Source organism: Carassius gibelio, chromosome B21, assembly GCF_023724105.1.
Source record: "Carassius gibelio isolate Cgi1373 ecotype wild population from Czech Republic chromosome B21, carGib1.2-hapl.c, whole genome shotgun sequence".
Lineage (NCBI taxonomy): Eukaryota > Metazoa > Chordata > Actinopteri > Cypriniformes > Cyprinidae > Carassius > Carassius gibelio.
Window position 1 is genome coordinate 27,142,713 of NC_068416.1, and position 19,081 is coordinate 27,161,793.

Consider the following 19,081-nt stretch of genomic DNA (forward strand, 5'->3'; position numbering starts at 1 on the left):
ACACTCACACACGCTCACTCTCAGATGCTCTCACACGCTCACACACTCACACACATTCAATCTCACACGCTCACACAATCACTCTCACATGCGCTCACTCTCACACACTCACTCTCACACGCTCACAAACTCACTCTCTCACACACTCACACACTCACACATTCACGCTCACAAGCACACACTCTCTCATGCACACACATGCTCTCTCACTCACACACGCTCACTCTCAGATGCTCTCACACGCTCACACACTCACACACATTCAATCTCACACGCTCACACAATCACTCTCACACGCGCTCGCTCTCACACGCTCACACACTCACACTCTCTCACATGCTCTCACTCACACATGCTCTCACACACTCACACTCTCACATGCGCTCACTCTCACACACTCACTCTCACACGCTCACAAACTCACTCTCTCACACACTCACACACGCTCACACTCACTCACACATTCACGCTCACAAGCACACACTCTCTCATGCACACACACACACTCTCTCTCACACACACACATGTTTGTTTTTGTGTAAAGTGTGTTCATCCCATAGGTGTAATGGTTTTTATTCTGTACAAACTGTATATTCTATGGCCCTTCACCAACCCTACACCTACACCTAACCCTCACAGGAAACTTTGTGCATTTTTACTTTCTCAAAAAAACTCATTCTGTATGATTTATAAGTGTTTTGAAAAATGGGGACATGGGTTATGTCCTCATAAGTCACCCTCACACACACACACACACACACAAACACACATATATACACACACACACTCACACACACACATTTTTGTGAATTGTGGGCACATACCATAGGCGTAATGGTGTTTATACTGTACAAACTGTGTGTGAGAGTCCTAGACCTAACCCTGGCCCTCGCAGGAAACTTTGTGCATTTTTTCTTTCTCAGAAACCCAACTCTGTATGATTTATAAGTGTTTTGAAGAATGGGGCCTCGGGGTAATGTTAATGTTATTTTGTTCATTTGTCCTGCAGGAGGAAAGAGTCCAGACACACTCTTGAAAGCCTGAATCTGAACCTGAGTGAGGATGATGTTGGTAAAGAAGAGGAAGAGAAGCAACAGAGTGAGTCCCAACCCACAGAGAAGCAGATCACTCAGGTGTGACTGGACCCCAGCCAAATCCCCCTGTAAACCTGCTGTTTCCCCTCAACTATCAAAGACTTCAAACCAAAACATTCACACAAACCACTTGAGTCCAGGTCTCATGAGAGAGACCGGATCCAGAGAAGCTCTGCGTGAACAGGAAGTGGAAAACACTGTGGGAAAGCTCTTTCCTGTGGACTGACACTCTTAGGGTTTTATTGAGAAGCTCTTTCAGGAGACTCTGCCAAACCTGGTTACAGTAAGCTTCCGCGTGCATTAGTTCTCTATCAAGCTCTCCTTTCTGTTTCTGTTGTTATTTTCAGTTCAATCAGCCGTTTACATTATGCATATATTAATATAATGGAGATTATGAAGTGATGAAGTGTTTGAGATTGATTTGCATGCGTTCAGCGATCAGGACAGCTGATGTATGGACCTGTGCTGATTGTATTCTGCTGAAGGTTTTTAGGGAATCCTGTTTATTAAGTGTTGATGATGCTGTGTGTCTCTGAAATACAGCAGCAGTTTCTGCTCCAGGGTGTTCATGTGTACTACCGCATGGTAATAAAATATTATAAACCAAGATGTTTTTTTTTTTTTGGTCTATAACTTAAAAAACTGGCATTAACTGTCAATTAATAAAATGACAAAAAAGTTTAGTTTATGTCTCCCTTGTCGGAGAATACAAGTCATTATCTGAAAAAATTAGCATTTTAATAATATATATAAATATATATATATATATATACTGTATATTGATGAAAAAACTGTTATTTTGAAATGTATTTAAAAAAAAAAAAATAATAATAATTGTATGTGTATTTTGAAAAATACATATTGAAGTATATTTTAAAATGCATTTGAGAATTCTATATATTCCTCATTCAGAAATGGACCATTCAAACTCGAGATGATTTTTTCCTCTTTATTCTTTAGTAACATGTTGCACGCATAACAAAAAATAAACGCTCTCAAAGGAAACCGAAGAGTTAATTTTTTTAACCGGTTGTGTTGTTTTCTGTACCGTGATGCAGTAAAAGAGTCGGGCAGCGTTTCATTGGTCAGTAGATCTTTACAGGCACGAGGAGAGAAAACCCTTCAGTGTAAACGTCAAGAGAACAACATCACTGCTCATAAAGCCATTCCTGAAACCACACGAGGTACTAAACCAGTAAAACAGCAAAGCTCAGTCAAGCCAAGCAGGAGTTCAGTAGAAACACGATGCAGCGCTCCAGAGATCTTCATGATCAGACATCACCATGCTCCATGATGTGATTATGGCACACGATGAGTTAAAGTTTGGCACCAGAAGATAGAAATCAAATCAAACTAGCACAGAATTAACCATCTCAATCCCAGTACAACCATAACCAAACCAGCTCATATTTCACCCCAAACTCACAAGACAAATATAAGACTTGATATGCACTAAGAATATTAAACTTATTTTAAGTTACATTTTTTTGGATTGTAATTTCACAAATGTGATGAAAATTTTTGAAAAAACATAAATTGTGATTTATACATCCATAGTATTTATGCAGCATTTTTTTTTTTGCAGATTTAAACATTATCGTGTTTATGATATTTTGTGAGAATGAAAAATAAATTGACTTTTTTTTATTTTTTGAAATTTGGAATAGAGATAATGTGAATGGATTTTTTTTTTATCTATGGTGAAATATGAGATATCCATGACATTCACAAAAAAGGTGATTTGTACAAGAACACGTTCAGGTCATATTTCACCCCAAAAAGACCAAAAATAATCATATATTTTTCATTAATAAATGTTTGCAATGCAACAATTTCAATATTTAATAAAAAAAAATAAAAAAAACTTTTTAATTGATTTTTTTTTCATAAAATTTTAATTACTACAACTAAAACACACACACAGAAATGAGAAAAAAATATTTAAAAACTATTCCAGAAAAACTAATAAAAAAAAAAAATCATGAATATGATGTCACAATGTGAAACATCCTACCGATTTTGAATTTAGGGTGAAATATGATCTTTACTTGCATTACTTAGCTAGTTTCCCAGATTTCAAACACAGAAACACACCGCACATCTCCAGCTATTCATTTGCACTTGTTTGCATGAATCTGAACACAAGCTAAGAGGACTGAGACGTGAATATGCAACATCCATGCTTCCAGTTTCTCCAGAGCTCTGTATGGAGCGTTTGATTTGGGGATCGATCGTGTTTGGACGTCAGCCGCGTGTGACCGCATGCAGCGACACGCTTGAACACGCAAGAACACGCAAACATTCACAAGCTCACGTCAGTCATGCACAGGCTTCGGTTCAAGCCAACACTCTGTGACAGCAGTCTCTCCTGTTTATTTGATCAAAAATACTGCAAAAAATCTGAAATATTACAAGAATATAACACCGCTGTTTTCTATTTGAATTTAGCGTTAAGTGTAATTTATTTCTGTGATGCACACCTGTTTTTTCAGCAGTGTCACATGATCTTCAGAAATCAGAATAATATGCTGATTAACTGCTCAAGAAACATTTCTGATTATTATCAATGTTGAAAACACTTATCAGTAATAGTTTTGTGGAAACTGTGATGCATTTTATTTTTCAGGATTCACATATGAATATAGTTCGAAAGAAAAGCATTTATTTGAAGAAAGTAGAAATATGTTGTAACACTATAAATGTCTCTACTGTCACTTTTAAGCAACTTAATGCATCCATTTTTTACAGTTTGTGTGTGTGTATATATATATGTATATATATAAAATTACACCTAATTTTAAAATTACACCTAAATTTGCAACATTTAAATGACTAATATATGTATACAATAAATAAGTAAATAAGATATACACATATTCTTGAAATAAGCTCAAATTTGACATAATAATTACTACTAATATTACTGCACTTCAAAATAAAGGTGAAAAAAATCATATCACAGTTTCCACAGAAATTTTGGGCGCCTTAACTGTGTTCAACATTGCTAATAATCAGAAATGTTTCTTGAGTAAATCATCATATTTTCATGATTTCTGAAGATCATGTGACACTGAAGACTGGAGGAATGATGCTGGAAATACAGCTGTGCATCACAGAAATATATTACACTTAAACAGAGATTCACATAGAAAACAATAATAATTTTTCAAATTTGTACTGTTTTGACTATATTTTTAACCAAATAAAAGCTGCTGTGGAGACCAGAAGATACTTTTTTTTTTCAGAAACACTAAAAACTCTTAATTATTCTAAATTCTGTCTGGTAGTGTATGAACGTCGTTCAGCTCTCTCTGAGTTTTTATGTACATTCATTTAGATAATGAGTGTCCAACTCCAGATTATGGCCACATCAGGTTTTTATCTCTATATGAATATTTCAGATGCATTTCCTGACAGTAATAATCTGGGCTAAATGTGGACGGGTTATTAAAGATGACGAGGCAGTCCCACAGCTCTCAAAGACTCAGTCCACACACATCTGTAATACAGTACGCCAGGAGGATCCGGATGGGTGCCGTCGCTGCTTTAACACGCACACTTCTTCCCATCGGCCGCTGCGGTGTCCAGTTTGCTGCTGCCGTCGGTGTTTTGTGCGTCCGCCGAAGGTTTGTCCACACACTGCTCCATCCTCTTCATCACCAGATCCAGCAGCGTCAGGACGGCCTTGTCCACCTCCGCTCCGGTCGCCGCACTCGTCTCGAAGTAGGGGATTCTGGGAAAGAGGAGACAAAGACAAACATCAGAAGAAGAACCTGGATTTTCTCACACACATACAAACAATACATGTTCTGTTATATAATGACAGACATCCACATACATAGATATGTGAAATTGAAAATAAAGGCAACGCTTAACAATAAAATGTAACAAACAAGTATTTTTTGAGCAGTTTATATATACATGTATACTGTTATGTGTGTGTGTGTATATAAAGTTTTTTTTTTTTTTTTGTGAATACATTTTTGCCACCTTTTATGTCTTCAAATTAATCCAGGCATAAAAATTTTATCACGTTCCGAAATGTAACTAAGTACCACCAAGAAAGTAAATAAGATGCAGACAAAATTACAATTTTAGGCAATCATTACTATATTTAATAATTAAAAATATTTTTATTTATTTTACTACTAATATTTGTTTCTCTTTAAAAAATGGCAGATGACCAGGAAACTTTGCATTCAAGTTATTCATTTCACCAGTTGATGCATTGCTTGGGAATCTAACCCATAGCCTCGGTGGCATGATTTACTGCTTAAACCAGAAGAATGGTATGATAGCTAATAAACAATTATGATGTGTTTGTATCCGGCCAAGCAGAAGAACGGACGTTTTTATGACAGAGCAGCATCAGCAGATGAAGCTCAGACTGATTCAATAACAACACAGAGACAGTCATTAGTTTTCACATTAGTCTTTACACACAACAGGAAGTGCATGACTGTGTTTTCATCACCTCGCACACACAAACACAAACACACACTCACCCGTATTTGTCTGCTAGTTCCTTCGCTTGTTTCTCCTGGACTTCTCTCTGGTCATTCAGATCAGCTTTATTACCCACAAGAACAATATCTGGGTTCTCACAATACGCGTTTGCCTGGAGCTGACCTACACACACACACACACGTGCGCGTACGCGTGCGTGCCCACACAAAAAAAAGAAGTAGAGGATAAAGATTAGGAAGATGAAGAAGGAAGAGGAAAATTGAATTTGGAAAAGAAGAGGATGAAGTAGATGAAGAAGAGGAAAAGTTAAAGGTAAAGAAGAAGAAAAAAACAAGCACTGTAAGTGAGAATCCCGTCTACAGTGAGTCTGTTAATCTGGTTAGTGCTATTTAGTGTTGGTGAGTGTTGGTGAGTGGTGGTGAGTGCTTGTGAGTTCTTTTGAGGGCTGGTGAGTGGTGGTGAGTGGTGGTGAGTGCTTGTGAGTGCTGGTGAGTGGTGGTGAGTGCTTGTGAGTTCTTTTGAGGGCTGGTGAGTGGTGGTGAGTGCTGGTGAGTGGTTGTGAGTGGTGGTGAGTGGTGTGAGTGCTTGTGAGTGCTGGTGAGTGCTTGTGAGTTATGGTGAGTGGTGTGAGTGCTTGTGAGTGCTGGTGAGTGGTGGTGAGTGCTTGTGAGTTATGGTGAGTGGTGTGAGTGCTTGTGAGTTATGGTGATTGGTGGTGAGTGCTGGTGAGTGCTGGTGAGTTATGGTGAGTGCTTGTGAGTTATGGTGAGTGCTGGTGAGTTATGGTGAGTGGTTGTGAGTGGTGGTGAGTGCTTGTGAGTTATGGTAAGTGGTGGTGAGTGCTTGTAAGTGTTGATGAGTGCTGGTGAGTGGTGTGAGTGCTTGTGAGTGCTGGTGAGTTATGGTGAGTGGTGGTGAGTGCTTGTGAGTGGTGGTGAGTGCTTGTGAATTATGGTGAGTGGTGGTGAGTGCGTGTAAGTGTTGATGAGTGGTGGTGAGTGCTTGTGAATTATGGTGAGTGGTGGTGAGTGCTTGTAAGTGTTGATGAGTGCTGGTGAGTGGTGTGAGTGCTGGTGAGTGGTGTGATTGGTGGTGAGTGCTGGTGAGTGCTGGTGAGTGCTGGTGAGTGGTGGTGAGTGGTGGTGAGTGGTGTGAGTGGTGGTGTGTGCTGGAGAGTGGTGGTGAGTGCTTGTGGGTGGTGGTGAGTGGTGTTGAGTGGTGGTGAGTAGTGTGAGTGGTGTGAGTGCTGGTGAGTGGTGTGAGTGGTGTGAGTGCTGGTGAGTGGTGGTTAGTGCTGGTGAGTGGTGTGAGTGGTGGTGAGTGGTGGTGAGTGGTGGTGAGTGCTGGTGAGTGGTGTGTGTGGTGGTGAGTGCTGGTGAGTGGTGTGTGTGGTGGTGAGTGCTGGTGAGTGGTGTGTGTGATGGTGAGTGCTGGTGAGTGGTGGTGAGTGGTGTGAGTGCTGGTGAGTGGTGGTGAGTGGTGTGTGTGGTGGTGAGTGCTGGTGAGTGGTGTGTGTGGTGGTGAGTGCTGGTGAGTGCTGGTGAGTGGTGTGAGTGGTGGTGAGTGCTGGTGAGTGCTGGTGAGTGGTGTGTGTGGTGGTGAGTGCTGGTGAGTGGTGGTGAGTGGTGTGAGTGCTGGTGAGTGGTGTGATTGGTGGTGAGTGCTGGTGAGTGCTGGTGAGTGGTGTGTGTGGTGGTGAGTGCTGGTGAGTGGTGGTGAGTGGTGTGTGTGGTGGTGAGTGCTGGTGAGTGCTGGTGAGTGGTGGTGAGTGGTGTGTGTGGTGGTGAGTGCTGGTGAGTGGTGGTGAGTGGTGTGTGTGGTGGTGAGTGCTGGTGAGTGCTGGTGAGTGGTGGTGAGTGGTGTGTGTGGTGGTGAGTGCTGGTGAGTGGTGTGAGTGCTGGTGAGTGCTGGTGAGTGGTGGTGAGTGCTGGTGAGTGGTGTGAGTGGTGGTGAGTGCTGGTGAGTGCTGGTGAGTGGTGTGTGTGGTTTTGAGTGCTGGTGAGTGGTGGTGAGTGGTGTGAGTGCTGGTGAGTGGTGGTGAGTGCTGGTGAGTGTTGTGAGTGCTGGTGAGTGGTGTGAGTGGTGGTGAGTGCTGGTGAGTGGTGTGTGTGGTGGTGAGTGCTGGTGAGTGGTGTGTGTGGTGGTGAGTGCTGGTGAGTGGTGTGTGTGGTGGTGAGTGCTGGTGAGTGGTGGTGAGTGGTGGTGAGTGCTGGTGAGTGGTGGTGAGTGCTGGTGAGTGGTGATGAGTGCTGGTGAGTGGTGGTGAGTGGTGTGAGTGGTGGTGTGTGCTGGTGAGTGCTTGTGGGTGGTGTGTGTGGTGGTGAGTGCTGGTGAGTGGTGGTGAGTGGTGTGAGTGCTGGTGAGTGGTGGTGAGTGCTGGTGAGTGTTGTGAGTGCTGGTGAGTGCTGGTGAGTGCTGGTGAGTGGTGTGAGTGGTGGTGAGTGCTGGTGAGTGGTGTGTGTGGTGGTGAGTGCTGGTGAGTGGTGTGTGTGGTGGTGAGTGCTGGTGAGTGGTGGTGAGTGCTGGTGAGTGCTGGTGAGTGGTGGTGAGTGCTGGTGAGTGGTGTGAGTGCTGGTGAGTGGTGATGAGTGCTGGTGAGTGCTGGTGAGGGGTGTGTGTGATGGTGAGTGCTGGTGAGTGGTGGTGAGTGGTGTGTGTGGTGGTGAGTGCTGGTGAGTGGTGTGTGTGGTGGTGAGTGCTGGTGAGTGGTGGTGAGTGCTGGTGAGTGGTGGTGAGTGGTGTGTGTGGTGGTGAGTGCTGGTGAGTGCTGGTGAGTGGTGGTGAGTGGTGTGTGTGGTGGTGAGTGCTGGTGAGTGGTGGTGAGTGGTGTGTGTGGTGGTGAGTGCTGGTGAGTGGTGGTGAGTGGTGTGTGTGGTGGTGAGTGCTGGTGAGTGGTGTGAGTGCTGGTGAGTGGTGGTGAGTGCTGGTGAGTGGTGTGAGTGGTGGTGAGTGCTGGTGAGTGCTGGTGAGTGGTGTGTGTGGTGGTGAGTGCTGGTGAGTGGTGGTGAGTGCTTGTGGGTGGTGGTGAGTGGTGTGAGTGCTGGTGAGTGGTGGTGAGTGGTGTGATTGGTGGTGAGTGCTGGTGAGTGCTGGTGAGTGGTGGTGAGTGCTGGTGAGTGGTGGTGAGTGCTGGTGAGTGGTGGTGAGTGGTGTGAGTGGTGGTGTGTGCTGGAGAGTGGTGGTGAGTGCTTGTGGGTGGTGGTGAGTGGTGTGAGTGGTGGTGAGTAGTGTGAGTGGTGTGAGTGCTGGTGAGTGGTGTGAGTGGTGTGAGTGCTGGTGAGTGGTGTGAGTGCTGGTGAGTAGTGTGAGTGGTGTGAGTGGTGGTGAGTAGTGTGAGTGGTGTGAGTGCTGGTGAGTGGTGTGAGTGCTGGTGAGTGGTGGTGAGTGGTGATGAGTGCTGGTGAGTGGTGGTTAGTGCTGGTGAGTGGTGTGAGTGGTGGTGAGTGGTGGTGAGTGCTGGTGAGTGGTGTTGAGTGGTGGTGAGTGGTGTGAGTGCTGGTGAGTAGTGTGAGTGGTGTGAGTGGTTGTGAGTGGTGGTGAGTGCTGGTGAGTGTTGTGAGTGCTGGTGAGTGCTGGTGAGTGGTGGTGATGCTTGTGAGTGCTGGTGAGTGGTGATGAGTGCTGGTGAGTGGTGTGAGTGGTGGTGTGTGCTGGTGAGTGGTGGTGAGTGGTGGTGAGTGGTGTGAGTGGTGGTGTGTGCTGGTGAGTGGTGGTGTGTGCTGGTGAGTGGTGGTGAGTGGTGGTGTGTGCTGGTGAGTGGTGATGAGTAGTGTGAGTGGTGGTGAGTGGTGGTGAGTGCTGGTGAGTGGTGGTGAGTGGTGGTGAGTGGTGTGAGTGGTGATGAGTGCTGGTGAGTGGTGATGAGTGCTGGTGAGTGGTGTGAGTGGTGGTGAGTGGTTATGAGTGCTGGTGAGTGGTGGTGAGTGGTGTGAGTGGTGGTGAGTGGTGTGAGTGGTGGTGAGTGGTGTGAGTGGTGGTGTGTGCTGGTGAGTGCTGGTGAGTAGTGTGAGTGGTGTGAGTGGTGGTGAGTGCTGGTGAGTGGTGGTGAGTGCTAGTGAGTGGTGGTGAGTGCTGGTGAGTGGTGGTTAGTGCTGGTGAGTGGTGTGAGTGGTGGTGAGTGGTGGTGAGTGCTGGTGAGTGGTGTTGAGTGGTGGTGAGTGGTGTGAGTGCTGGTGAGTAGTGTGAGTGGTGTGAGTGGTTGTGAGTGGTGGTGAGTGGTGGTGTGTGCTGGTGAGTGCTGGTGAGTAGTGTGAGTGGTGTGAGTGCTGGTGAGTGCTGGTGAGTGGTGGTGAGTGCTAGTGAGTGGTGGTGAGTGCTGGTGAGTGCTGGTGAGTGGTGGTGAGTGCTGGTGAGTGGTGGTGAGTGCTGGTGAGTGGTGGTGAGTGGTGTGAGTGGTGGTGTGTGCTGGAGAGTGGTGGTGAGTGCTTGTGGGTGGTGGTGAGTGGTGTGAGTGGTGGTGAGTAGTGTGAGTGGTGTGAGTGCTGGTGAGTGGTGTGAGTGCTGGTGAGTAGTGTGAGTGGTGTGAGTGGTGGTGAGTAGTGTGAGTGGTGTGAGTGCTGGTGAGTGGTGTGAGTGCTGGTGAGTGGTGGTGAGTGGTGATGAGTGCTGGTGAGTGGTGGTTAGTGCTGGTGAGTGGTGTGAGTGGTGGTGAGTGGTGGTGAGTGCTGGTGAGTGGTGTTGAGTGGTGGTGAGTGGTGTGAGTGCTGGTGAGTAGTGTGAGTGGTGTGAGTGGTTGTGAGTGGTGGTGAGTGCTGGTGAGTGTTGTGAGTGCTGGTGAGTGCTGGTGAATGCTGGTGAGTGCTGGTGAGTGGTGGTGATGCTTGTGAGTGCTGGTGAGTGGTGATGAGTGCTGGTGAGTGGTGTGAGTGGTGGTGTGTGCTGGTGAGTGGTGGTGAGTGGTGGTGAGTGGTGTGAGTGGTGGTGTGTGCTGGTGAGTGGTGGTGTGTGCTGGTGAGTGGTGGTGAGTGGTGGTGTGTGCTGGTGAGTGGTGATGAGTAGTGTGAGTGGTGGTGAGTGGTGGTGAGTGCTGGTGAGTGGTGGTGAGTGGTGGTGAGTGGTGTGATTGGTGGTGAGTGCTGGTGAGTGCTGGTGAGTGGTGGTGAGTGGTGGTGAGTGGTGGTGAGTGCTGGTGAGTGGTGGTGAGTGCTGGTGAGTGGTGATGTGTCTGCGGTCACTCACTCATCCAGTTCCTGACATTGAGGAAGCTCTGCTGGCTGGTCAGATCGAACATGAGCAGGAAACCCATCGCATCCCTGAAGAACGCTGTGGTCAAACTCCTGAACCTGAGCCGGAGAACAGACCACAATCTGTGATCAGTGTCCAGTCTGTGTGAGCCTCTCAACGAAAACCAATGAGTAAATCAGGAGAATACAGTGCAATGTAAAAATAAATAATACATATAAAAACAAAAAACAAAAGTTATTTTTTAAATAAATTAAAATTAAAATAAAAAAATAAATTAAACAAAGTAAATTAAACAAAAAGATAGTAAACAAATAGTTGTAATACATAATAAAAAATAAATATAAAAATAATATAATTATATAATTATATAAGTATATAAATAAAAAAGATAATAATAATTAGATTGGCATTAATAAATAATAAAATAAATAATAATATATATAAATAATCTAAAAATAAATGTATAATATGAATATTTAAAACTATTATTTTAAAATACAAAAATACTTAGATTATATTTGAAGAGTTTATTTGCAAAAACCGATAACTGTTTTTTATTATGTTATGTTTTTATTGTGTTAGTTAGCTGTATTTCATTTTTTTACCTAATCAAAATAACCCAACTGCATCTGTTTTTGCAAACGAACTCTTCATGTTAAGATAAGGGGCCACTGCATGTGGTTGATCACATTCGGGGTCCAAGGCATCTATAAGATTGAAAAGCCCTGGTCCAGAGGACACAGATGGAGCTGATCCTGGGAAAGCAGGAGACTATGGGACTGTGATCATGACTATGAAGGGAAGAGCACACCTCTCCTGTCCCGCCGTGTCCCAGAGCTGCAAGTGAACCTTAAACGTCTTCCCTGTGGTTCCATTGGGGCTGTTTGTGGTATAAACCTGGAGAACAACACAGACCAGCAGAGATCAGCACCAAACCTTCACTTCATCAGATATTCAGAGTCTCTGAAGGTGTTCTGGCTCGAGGTCAGACTGAAAACATGAAACATTAACTCTAAACAACATGATTCAGACGCCGGGGAACTGCTATACTTATGCTCGCTTCAGCTCAGATTGATGATGTTATTGATCTGCCTGAGCCGCATTGCATGCTGGGATAGATGCTTTCATCTCGCTGTCTTCCTGCCCACTTCATCCGTGACATTAAAAGAGTCTCCGAAGGAAAAAGAGAATAACACAACACACCAAAAAAAGGACTTTCTCCATCGTACATGGAGAAACATATTATAATGAAAAAACAAGACACAAAAAGTAGATTAAGATAAATAGATAGATATATAAAAAAAGAACATTCCTAAATTAGAAAAAGATAAATTTAACAAATAATAGAAACAAAATATTTTTAATAAATAAACATCTGAAATAAATCAAGATTTTGTATTTGCCACTAAATAATCATATGCTTAAATGGGTTAACATAGTACAATAAAACAATAAAAAATAAATGTAAATAAATAAATAGAACAGTCCTAAAGTAAAAAAAAAAAAGTTAATTTAACAATTACATAGAAACTAAATATTGTAAGTAAAAAAAAATATATATTTTTTTTTTAACAAAAATAAATAAAGATCTGTAATATGTGTCCATCACTAAATAATTGTGTGCTTACAGAAGAAATAAAAATTACAAGAAAACTATTTAAAAAACAGTAGTGAGTAGAAAAAAAGAAATAAATCAGGATTTGGGTCCGGCACTAAATAATCATGTGGAAATGTGAAAACTACTGTCTGTAAGGAGCCCATGTTTATGGGTCATAAATGTATGAGATTGTGTTTCTAATGCTGGAGAATACTGGAGGATTGTTCCTGACGTGATGTGAACACGTGTCTCTGATTCTCATGTGTGTTTCTGAGCTCAGATGATTCATACTGAGAGTGTGTTTGAGAAGTTCAGGCCTCGTTCTCATTATCGATCTTTTCCAGATCAGCGCAGGCTCATTCAGTGGGTGGAAACATGCTTTGCACATCCTCACACACACACACACACACACACACACACACACACACACACACACACACACACACACACACACACACACACACACACACACACACAATGAGGAGCCGGTGATCTTGTGTTACTGTGAGTCATAAACATTCATTTAATCCAAGACACTGAAACTCTCCAAACTGTCAAAGTGAATTCACATGTGTTTTAAAATGGGTTTTAAAATGTGAATTCAAACATGTTCTAAAAAAAACATTTTTTGTTAATTAAAATGAAGTGGAAATAAAAAATAAATATTAGAAATAAAATACGTTGAAGTATTAAATTACAAAAAAGTAAAACAAAATATATGATTTAAAAAATAATAATAATAATAAATTATTAAATATATACTTTTTATATATGATTAAAATAAATACCAAAAGAACATAAAATCACTAAAACTACTATAAAACTGCAATTCATAATGCAATGAAAAAAGAAAATCAGAAATGTTGCCTTGGAATATAACTGAAATGAAATAGGTCTAAATTAAAATACCAGAATTCCAAAAAACAACTAAAAAAATTAAAGCTAGAGAAAAAAAATTAATTAAATGAATACTAATTTAAATTACAAAATCACCTAACAAAATATTCCAAATTAAAATGATTTAAAATATGAATAAATACTACAATAGTATCCAAATAATTACAAATAATACATTAATATAAACCATCTTCTGGAGCAACAACTGAGGACTTGAGTAAGTTAGCTGATTAAATTAAAGTTTAAGTGTTGGAATGTAACATGCATTCAATTTCATATATTAAACTATTTATTGTTCTATTGATGCATATAGAAATTAAAATTAGAGACTGTATTTTATTATCATCATTTATTGCACTGAATTAAATAATTATACATATATGATACATAAAATTACATATAAATATAAATTAATTTGTCATATCCTCTGTAATGCCAGATTAACCATATAAAATGGTAAAGTTGGATTTTTTTTTAATGTATATTCTATTCTATTATTCCATATATATAATGCATCTGTGATATGGTTTGTTATAAATAACAACATGTAAAACAGACAGTTTGGCTAATGTATGTTTCTGCTGATGGACTCTACATTGCAACAACAGCGATTAACAAAAAAACATGAACAAACCATTGACTCTTTGTTCTGTGTTAATGTCATATATTTGATTATGAGCAGTCATCGATGCGTCATCACCCGGGTGTTGATAGCACGAGACCTGAACAGCACACATTGCTATCTGTCTTTAAACTAAACTCATTTAAGCCTGCGACAAGAGACATTTAAGAGCCAGAAGATGCAAATGAGAACTCGGGTGCACTGAGAGAAGATATGTGCGTGCAAACACATGTCTAAGAACGCACGCAAATATTCTCTTTCAAGCATTGTGTCTGAATCAAATTCATACTAAAATTATGTCAAAATGTAAGGATTTTTTGTAAGGATCCTAGCAGACATAGCTGGCTGAATGTACTGCATTAATGCGCTGGATCAGTGCAGTCTCTTAAAGTGACAGTACTTTTTTAAAGTTAATCAAACAGCAGAAACTAGGGATACTCTTGGCCGAAGTCGAACAAAATGAAACACAGAGTCGTTTTTTTCACATTTTCCTTCTATGTAGGCCTATTTTGCAAAAAAAAAAAAAAAAAAAAATTCAACATAGCATTTATTAAATTTTCACTTTTTGTCCTTCTTTTCAAAAAAAAAAAAATAAAATCAATTACAAAACAACAATTGAAAATAAATTACATAACACCATTAAATACATAAAAAAAACATTCTAACAGACATTATACCTACAAAGCACACTTAAAATAATAATTTTAATTAAATAATATTTTTTGGCTGTTTTTAAGACTTTGTATTTTTTACTGTAAAAAAAAACAAAAAGGCAGCCTTGCTGAGCAGAAGAGACTTTTTTAAAAACATTAGTAAATTACAAATGAGATCCCAATTTGAACACTATGCGTGAATGTTATGATCAATGTATTAATAGAGCTGTTGTAGGGTAATTATTATTATCATCATCATTATTATTGCCTTTTTTATTTTATTTTACAAGTACAATTACAATACTATTATTTATGTCGATGGAGTTTTTTAGGGGGGCTTTTATTTTGGCAGAAACCCACAGGAAGATCTCAGTGCTACTTTTTGTTGACAACAGCATGCATTAATAAATGATTCTTATTACAAATTTTGGGAAGATGTCTGTTGCACGTATCACATTGTCACATGCATTAAAAATAATTCTCAAAGACATTACTGAGCAGCTGACGAGTATCAAGCTCATGCAGCGCGGTCAGAATACTTGCAATTCCTGTGTGCATTAGAAAATATAACATTCTGCAGTTTATTTACTAATCGTTTGAGTTAATTTCCTGATTTCAATCATCATATATACAGTAACCTCTGAAAAAAACACTGCTGACATGTTTGCTGCATTAGTGCATGCCTCTATTTAATCGCGTTAGTCATTGTTCAATATATATTATTCTGCCTTTTCCGCATATTATTTTGCAAAATGTATTTTTTTTTTTTTTGCTATTTCCGGCCGAATATTTGGTGCATCCCTTGCAAAAACAAGGAAATCACTTACTGCTCTTAACTGAATAGCTTTCGTAAGTTTAATAAAGATTAATATTTATTTATAATACTGACTCTGGCACTCGTGAGCTCATCATCGTCTCAGAGATTTGCTCTTTTAACGCTGCTGGAGTGTGTGAAGTCCACTGTGTATGACTCTTCACACTTTATGATCCACATCAGTAAGCTTTATCACCCTCACACACACACACACACACACACACACACACACACACACACACACACACACACACTGACTTATGAGCCAATTATGTGAGGATGGAGGGCCGAACTCACAGGAAACATCAGAGCTTATAACTCAAGACACAAACCGCAGAGCATGCACTAACCACTCTCTTTTCCCTGAAATCGATGCCCACGGTGGTGATGAATTTGGGGTTGAACTTGTTGTCGGTGTAGCGGTAGAGGAAGGTGGTCTTGCCCACTCCGGAGTCTCCGAGAGCCAGGAGTTTGATCAGATAGTCGTAATCTCCATCGGTCATAGTGCTGCTGGAGCTGAACCTGCACAACACACAGCATGAGGAGATTACAATCAATCAATACACACACAGCGAGCATATTAAATCCACCTTAATAAATCAATACAACACACTCCATAAATATGAAACCAAACTAAATCAATGATATCACAAGGGTATATATTTTCATTACATGAAAGACAATTATTTCACGTAGCTGCCAAGGCAAAATGTCTTATTTTAATTTATTTTAACAATGTACTAAAAAAGGAAATAAAAATGAACTATACAGACCTATAAAAAAACGAAAACTACTCAAAATTACAAAAACACTGAATAAATAAAAAAAAATGATAAAAATAAAGAACTGATTGAAAATGAGTAAAAACTATAATTGGATCTTAATGATATTAAAATAAAACTGGAAATCACACAATTAAATAAAAATAGAAGACAGAAAAACAGGTGCCGTAAATAAGAGACAATCACCGAAAATCGAATTAATTTAAAATTACATATTTAATTTTTGCGCAAAAAGTTGAGCACAAATTATGCACGTGAATATACACTGATATTATATACTATCAATAAAAATAAACAAATATTTCTTTTTCTAATATGTGTGTGTGTGTGTGTGTGTACTGTAAAATCTACTGGAAATGCAAAAGAAAGCATTTTTTGTGTATGCACGTGTGTATACATATGCACACACACACACACACACACATTCATATTTTGCAATTATACAACTCTGCTGGCTATTAAAAAGCCGTATTACTCAACCAATACCACACATCAAGGCCAGAGAAACCAGAAAGAGACGGACTGAACAATATCTGAGTGTGACAGAGCTGCGTCTCTCTCTCTCTCTCTGGATTTACATGCATCTCTAGCCTAACCACAATATACGGTAATCTACAATAAAACAACTAAATTACACACTGCCCATCGCGCAACACAACCATAATCACCGTGCAATCGCTGTAATCATATGTACAGTAGTTACACACACCAGAAGGGAAAACAATGAATTCTAATTGTTAACCTCTAGCTAACTTACCATTTAAAGCTTTATAATGGACAGAGGGACAAAAGTCTATAAAACGGGTGTGCATTTTGATGCATGCAACTAAGAATGTTGCTTGTAATTATTAAATGACTTATGATGCATTCCATTACAAATGCATTTTGTTGCACGCAATTCCGAAATACGTTATGATGCATTTTATTGTGAAATGCATTTTGGTGTGTGCAAAAACAAAATGCTTTTTTTTTTTTTTTATGCAATTGCTAAATGAATGTTCTTGCACGCACTTGTGGAATGCGGCATGAATTTTGTTAGAACCTATACAGCATTAATGAGAAATTAAACACAAGACCAGTGGTGTGTTCTCCTTCAATGCACATCTTTTTAGTTTACTTAATTCACATCGCTTTTCTGTTGTTATTACAGAAACACACAGTCATATAAACCACCCATCTGCGTGACATCTGTATCTGTGCTGGCAGTGAAGCTGTGGAAAGGTTATCTGTGCTGTGAAAGGCCCTCAGGGGTCGATGTTACACAGGAACCAAACCGGGCCAGAGACCCCTGGAACAACCTCCCATGAGCCCTGAAACCACACACTACATTTCTACATTCACTTAAGACGATGTGTTCACCTGAGCAAAAGACAAGATCATGAAGCTGGGCTGCAGTGGCTGGTGCATGGTGTGCTAAGTGTGTTCTGAATGACTTAGCATGCTAATATCACTGCTATTTTAGGAGCAGAAATATACTCTTCTAGCATTTATTAACCCTAGTATTTTGCATTTTCAAGAAGTTAAATCTAGTAATTACGGTTTCTGGTGAGGTGTGTTTGAATGAGAAATATGCATCTTCACAGAGTCAGGTAAATAATAAGGATAATATTTATTTTAGCGATTAAAAACTTAAATTCTGTTCTGCACCTTAACACAAAACTAATGTATTCATCATTGTATTACTTCAACCTAAAGTAAACAAAAATAAAAAAACTAACTTTGTTTTGTGCTCTGGCTGCATATACTATTATAGCATTTTTTTAATTTTCCATTTTCATTCTATTTTTTGTTATAGTTTTTGTATATATATATATATATATATATATATATATATATATATATATATATATATATATATATATATATATATTCAAATTTTTGTTTAGGTTGAAGTACTAAAACTACTTAAAGCTAAAAAATAATAAACACTTAATTGGCATAATTAAAAAAATAATTAGAAATGTATATAATGTGGGAAAATGGTTAAAGCTTTAGTAATTTTGTTCTGGCTTTTGCTATTTTTTAATCTTTTTTTTCTATTTAAATGACTGATAAGTGCGCCTTCACACACTGGATCAGGACAATAATAAGGATAATATTAATTTTTTTGTGATTAAAATCTGTTCTGCACCTCACACAAAACTACTGTATTCGTCATTGTATTACTTCAACTTTTACAATTTTTATTACTTCAAACTTTGTTTTGTGTTTTCTATTTAGAAATGTTGCAATGTTGAAATACTATTATACCATTTATTAGTATTTTCCATTTTCATTCTATTTTTTTTTAAAGATTCATTATAGTTTTGCTTTGCATTTTTGTATCTTTTATTAGTTTCTGTTTTTAATTGTATTATTATTATTTTATTTTTAAAATATGTCAATTAAGTGTTTATTATTTTTTTTAGCTTTACTTTTACTAATTTTAGTACTCAAACTTAAAGAAAAATTAGAAATGTTGCTTTGGGAAAATAGTTAAAGCTTTTAGTAATTTTGTTCTGGCTTTTGTTATTTTACAATTTTTTATTTTTAAATGTCTGTTTAGTTTTTAATATATATGTTTTTAATTTCTGTTTTAGTCATTTTAGGTCTTTAACAAACTATATTTAGATATGCTGCCTTGGCAACTAACTGAATATACTATTATAGTATTTATTAATATTAATTTTTGCAAAGTTTATCCAATACTCTTGAGCTGTTTCCAGAAGAATCTCTCTATGAAAGTGTTGCTAGTGCTTCTCACTGTTTCTCAATGGCTCTGATCACAAAACATAAGTAAGAGAAAGTACGTTAGCATTCAAAGCAGATCAGTGGTTTTATGTCAGAGGAAAATAAGCTTCAGCTGAATGAAGGGTCAAAGCTTAAAACAAACTCAATAACAGAACAGAGACCTCTGACATCTCGACAGATACTAAACCGATGACCTTCGCACACATCAGCTCCAGTCAATCGTAATGTGACCAGATCGTTT

At 39.4% G+C, this 19,081-nt stretch overlaps 2 protein-coding genes across 6 annotated transcripts in view; one reads left to right on the forward strand and one right to left on the reverse strand.

The window, feature by feature from the left end:
- LOC127986516 (cingulin-like protein 1) overlaps positions 1 to 1,701 on the forward strand; it is a 32,442-nt gene extending 30,741 nt beyond the window's left edge. For all 4 annotated transcript variants that reach the window (XM_052588792.1, XM_052588793.1, XM_052588794.1 and 1 more), the window contains one exon: positions 1,010 to 1,701. In XM_052588792.1, coding sequence (XP_052444752.1) covers positions 1,010 to 1,139 — 130 coding nt within the window. In that variant the 3' untranslated portion in view covers positions 1,140 to 1,701. The remainder of the gene's footprint in view (positions 1 to 1,009) is intronic.
- A 328-nt stretch (positions 1,702 to 2,029) lies between these two features.
- Positions 2,030 to 19,081, reverse strand: part of rab27b (RAB27B, member RAS oncogene family) — a 33,873-nt gene continuing 16,821 nt past the window's right edge. For both annotated transcript variants that reach the window (XM_052588733.1, XM_052588732.1), the window contains exons 2-6: positions 15,679 to 15,850; positions 11,557 to 11,642; positions 10,740 to 10,843; positions 5,600 to 5,723; positions 2,030 to 4,827 (exon numbers count right to left, since the gene is read on the reverse strand). In XM_052588733.1, coding sequence (XP_052444693.1) covers positions 4,641 to 4,827; positions 5,600 to 5,723; positions 10,740 to 10,843; positions 11,557 to 11,642; positions 15,679 to 15,850 — 673 coding nt within the window. In that variant the 3' untranslated portion in view covers positions 2,030 to 4,640. The remainder of the gene's footprint in view (positions 4,828 to 5,599; positions 5,724 to 10,739; positions 10,844 to 11,556; positions 11,643 to 15,678; positions 15,851 to 19,081) is intronic.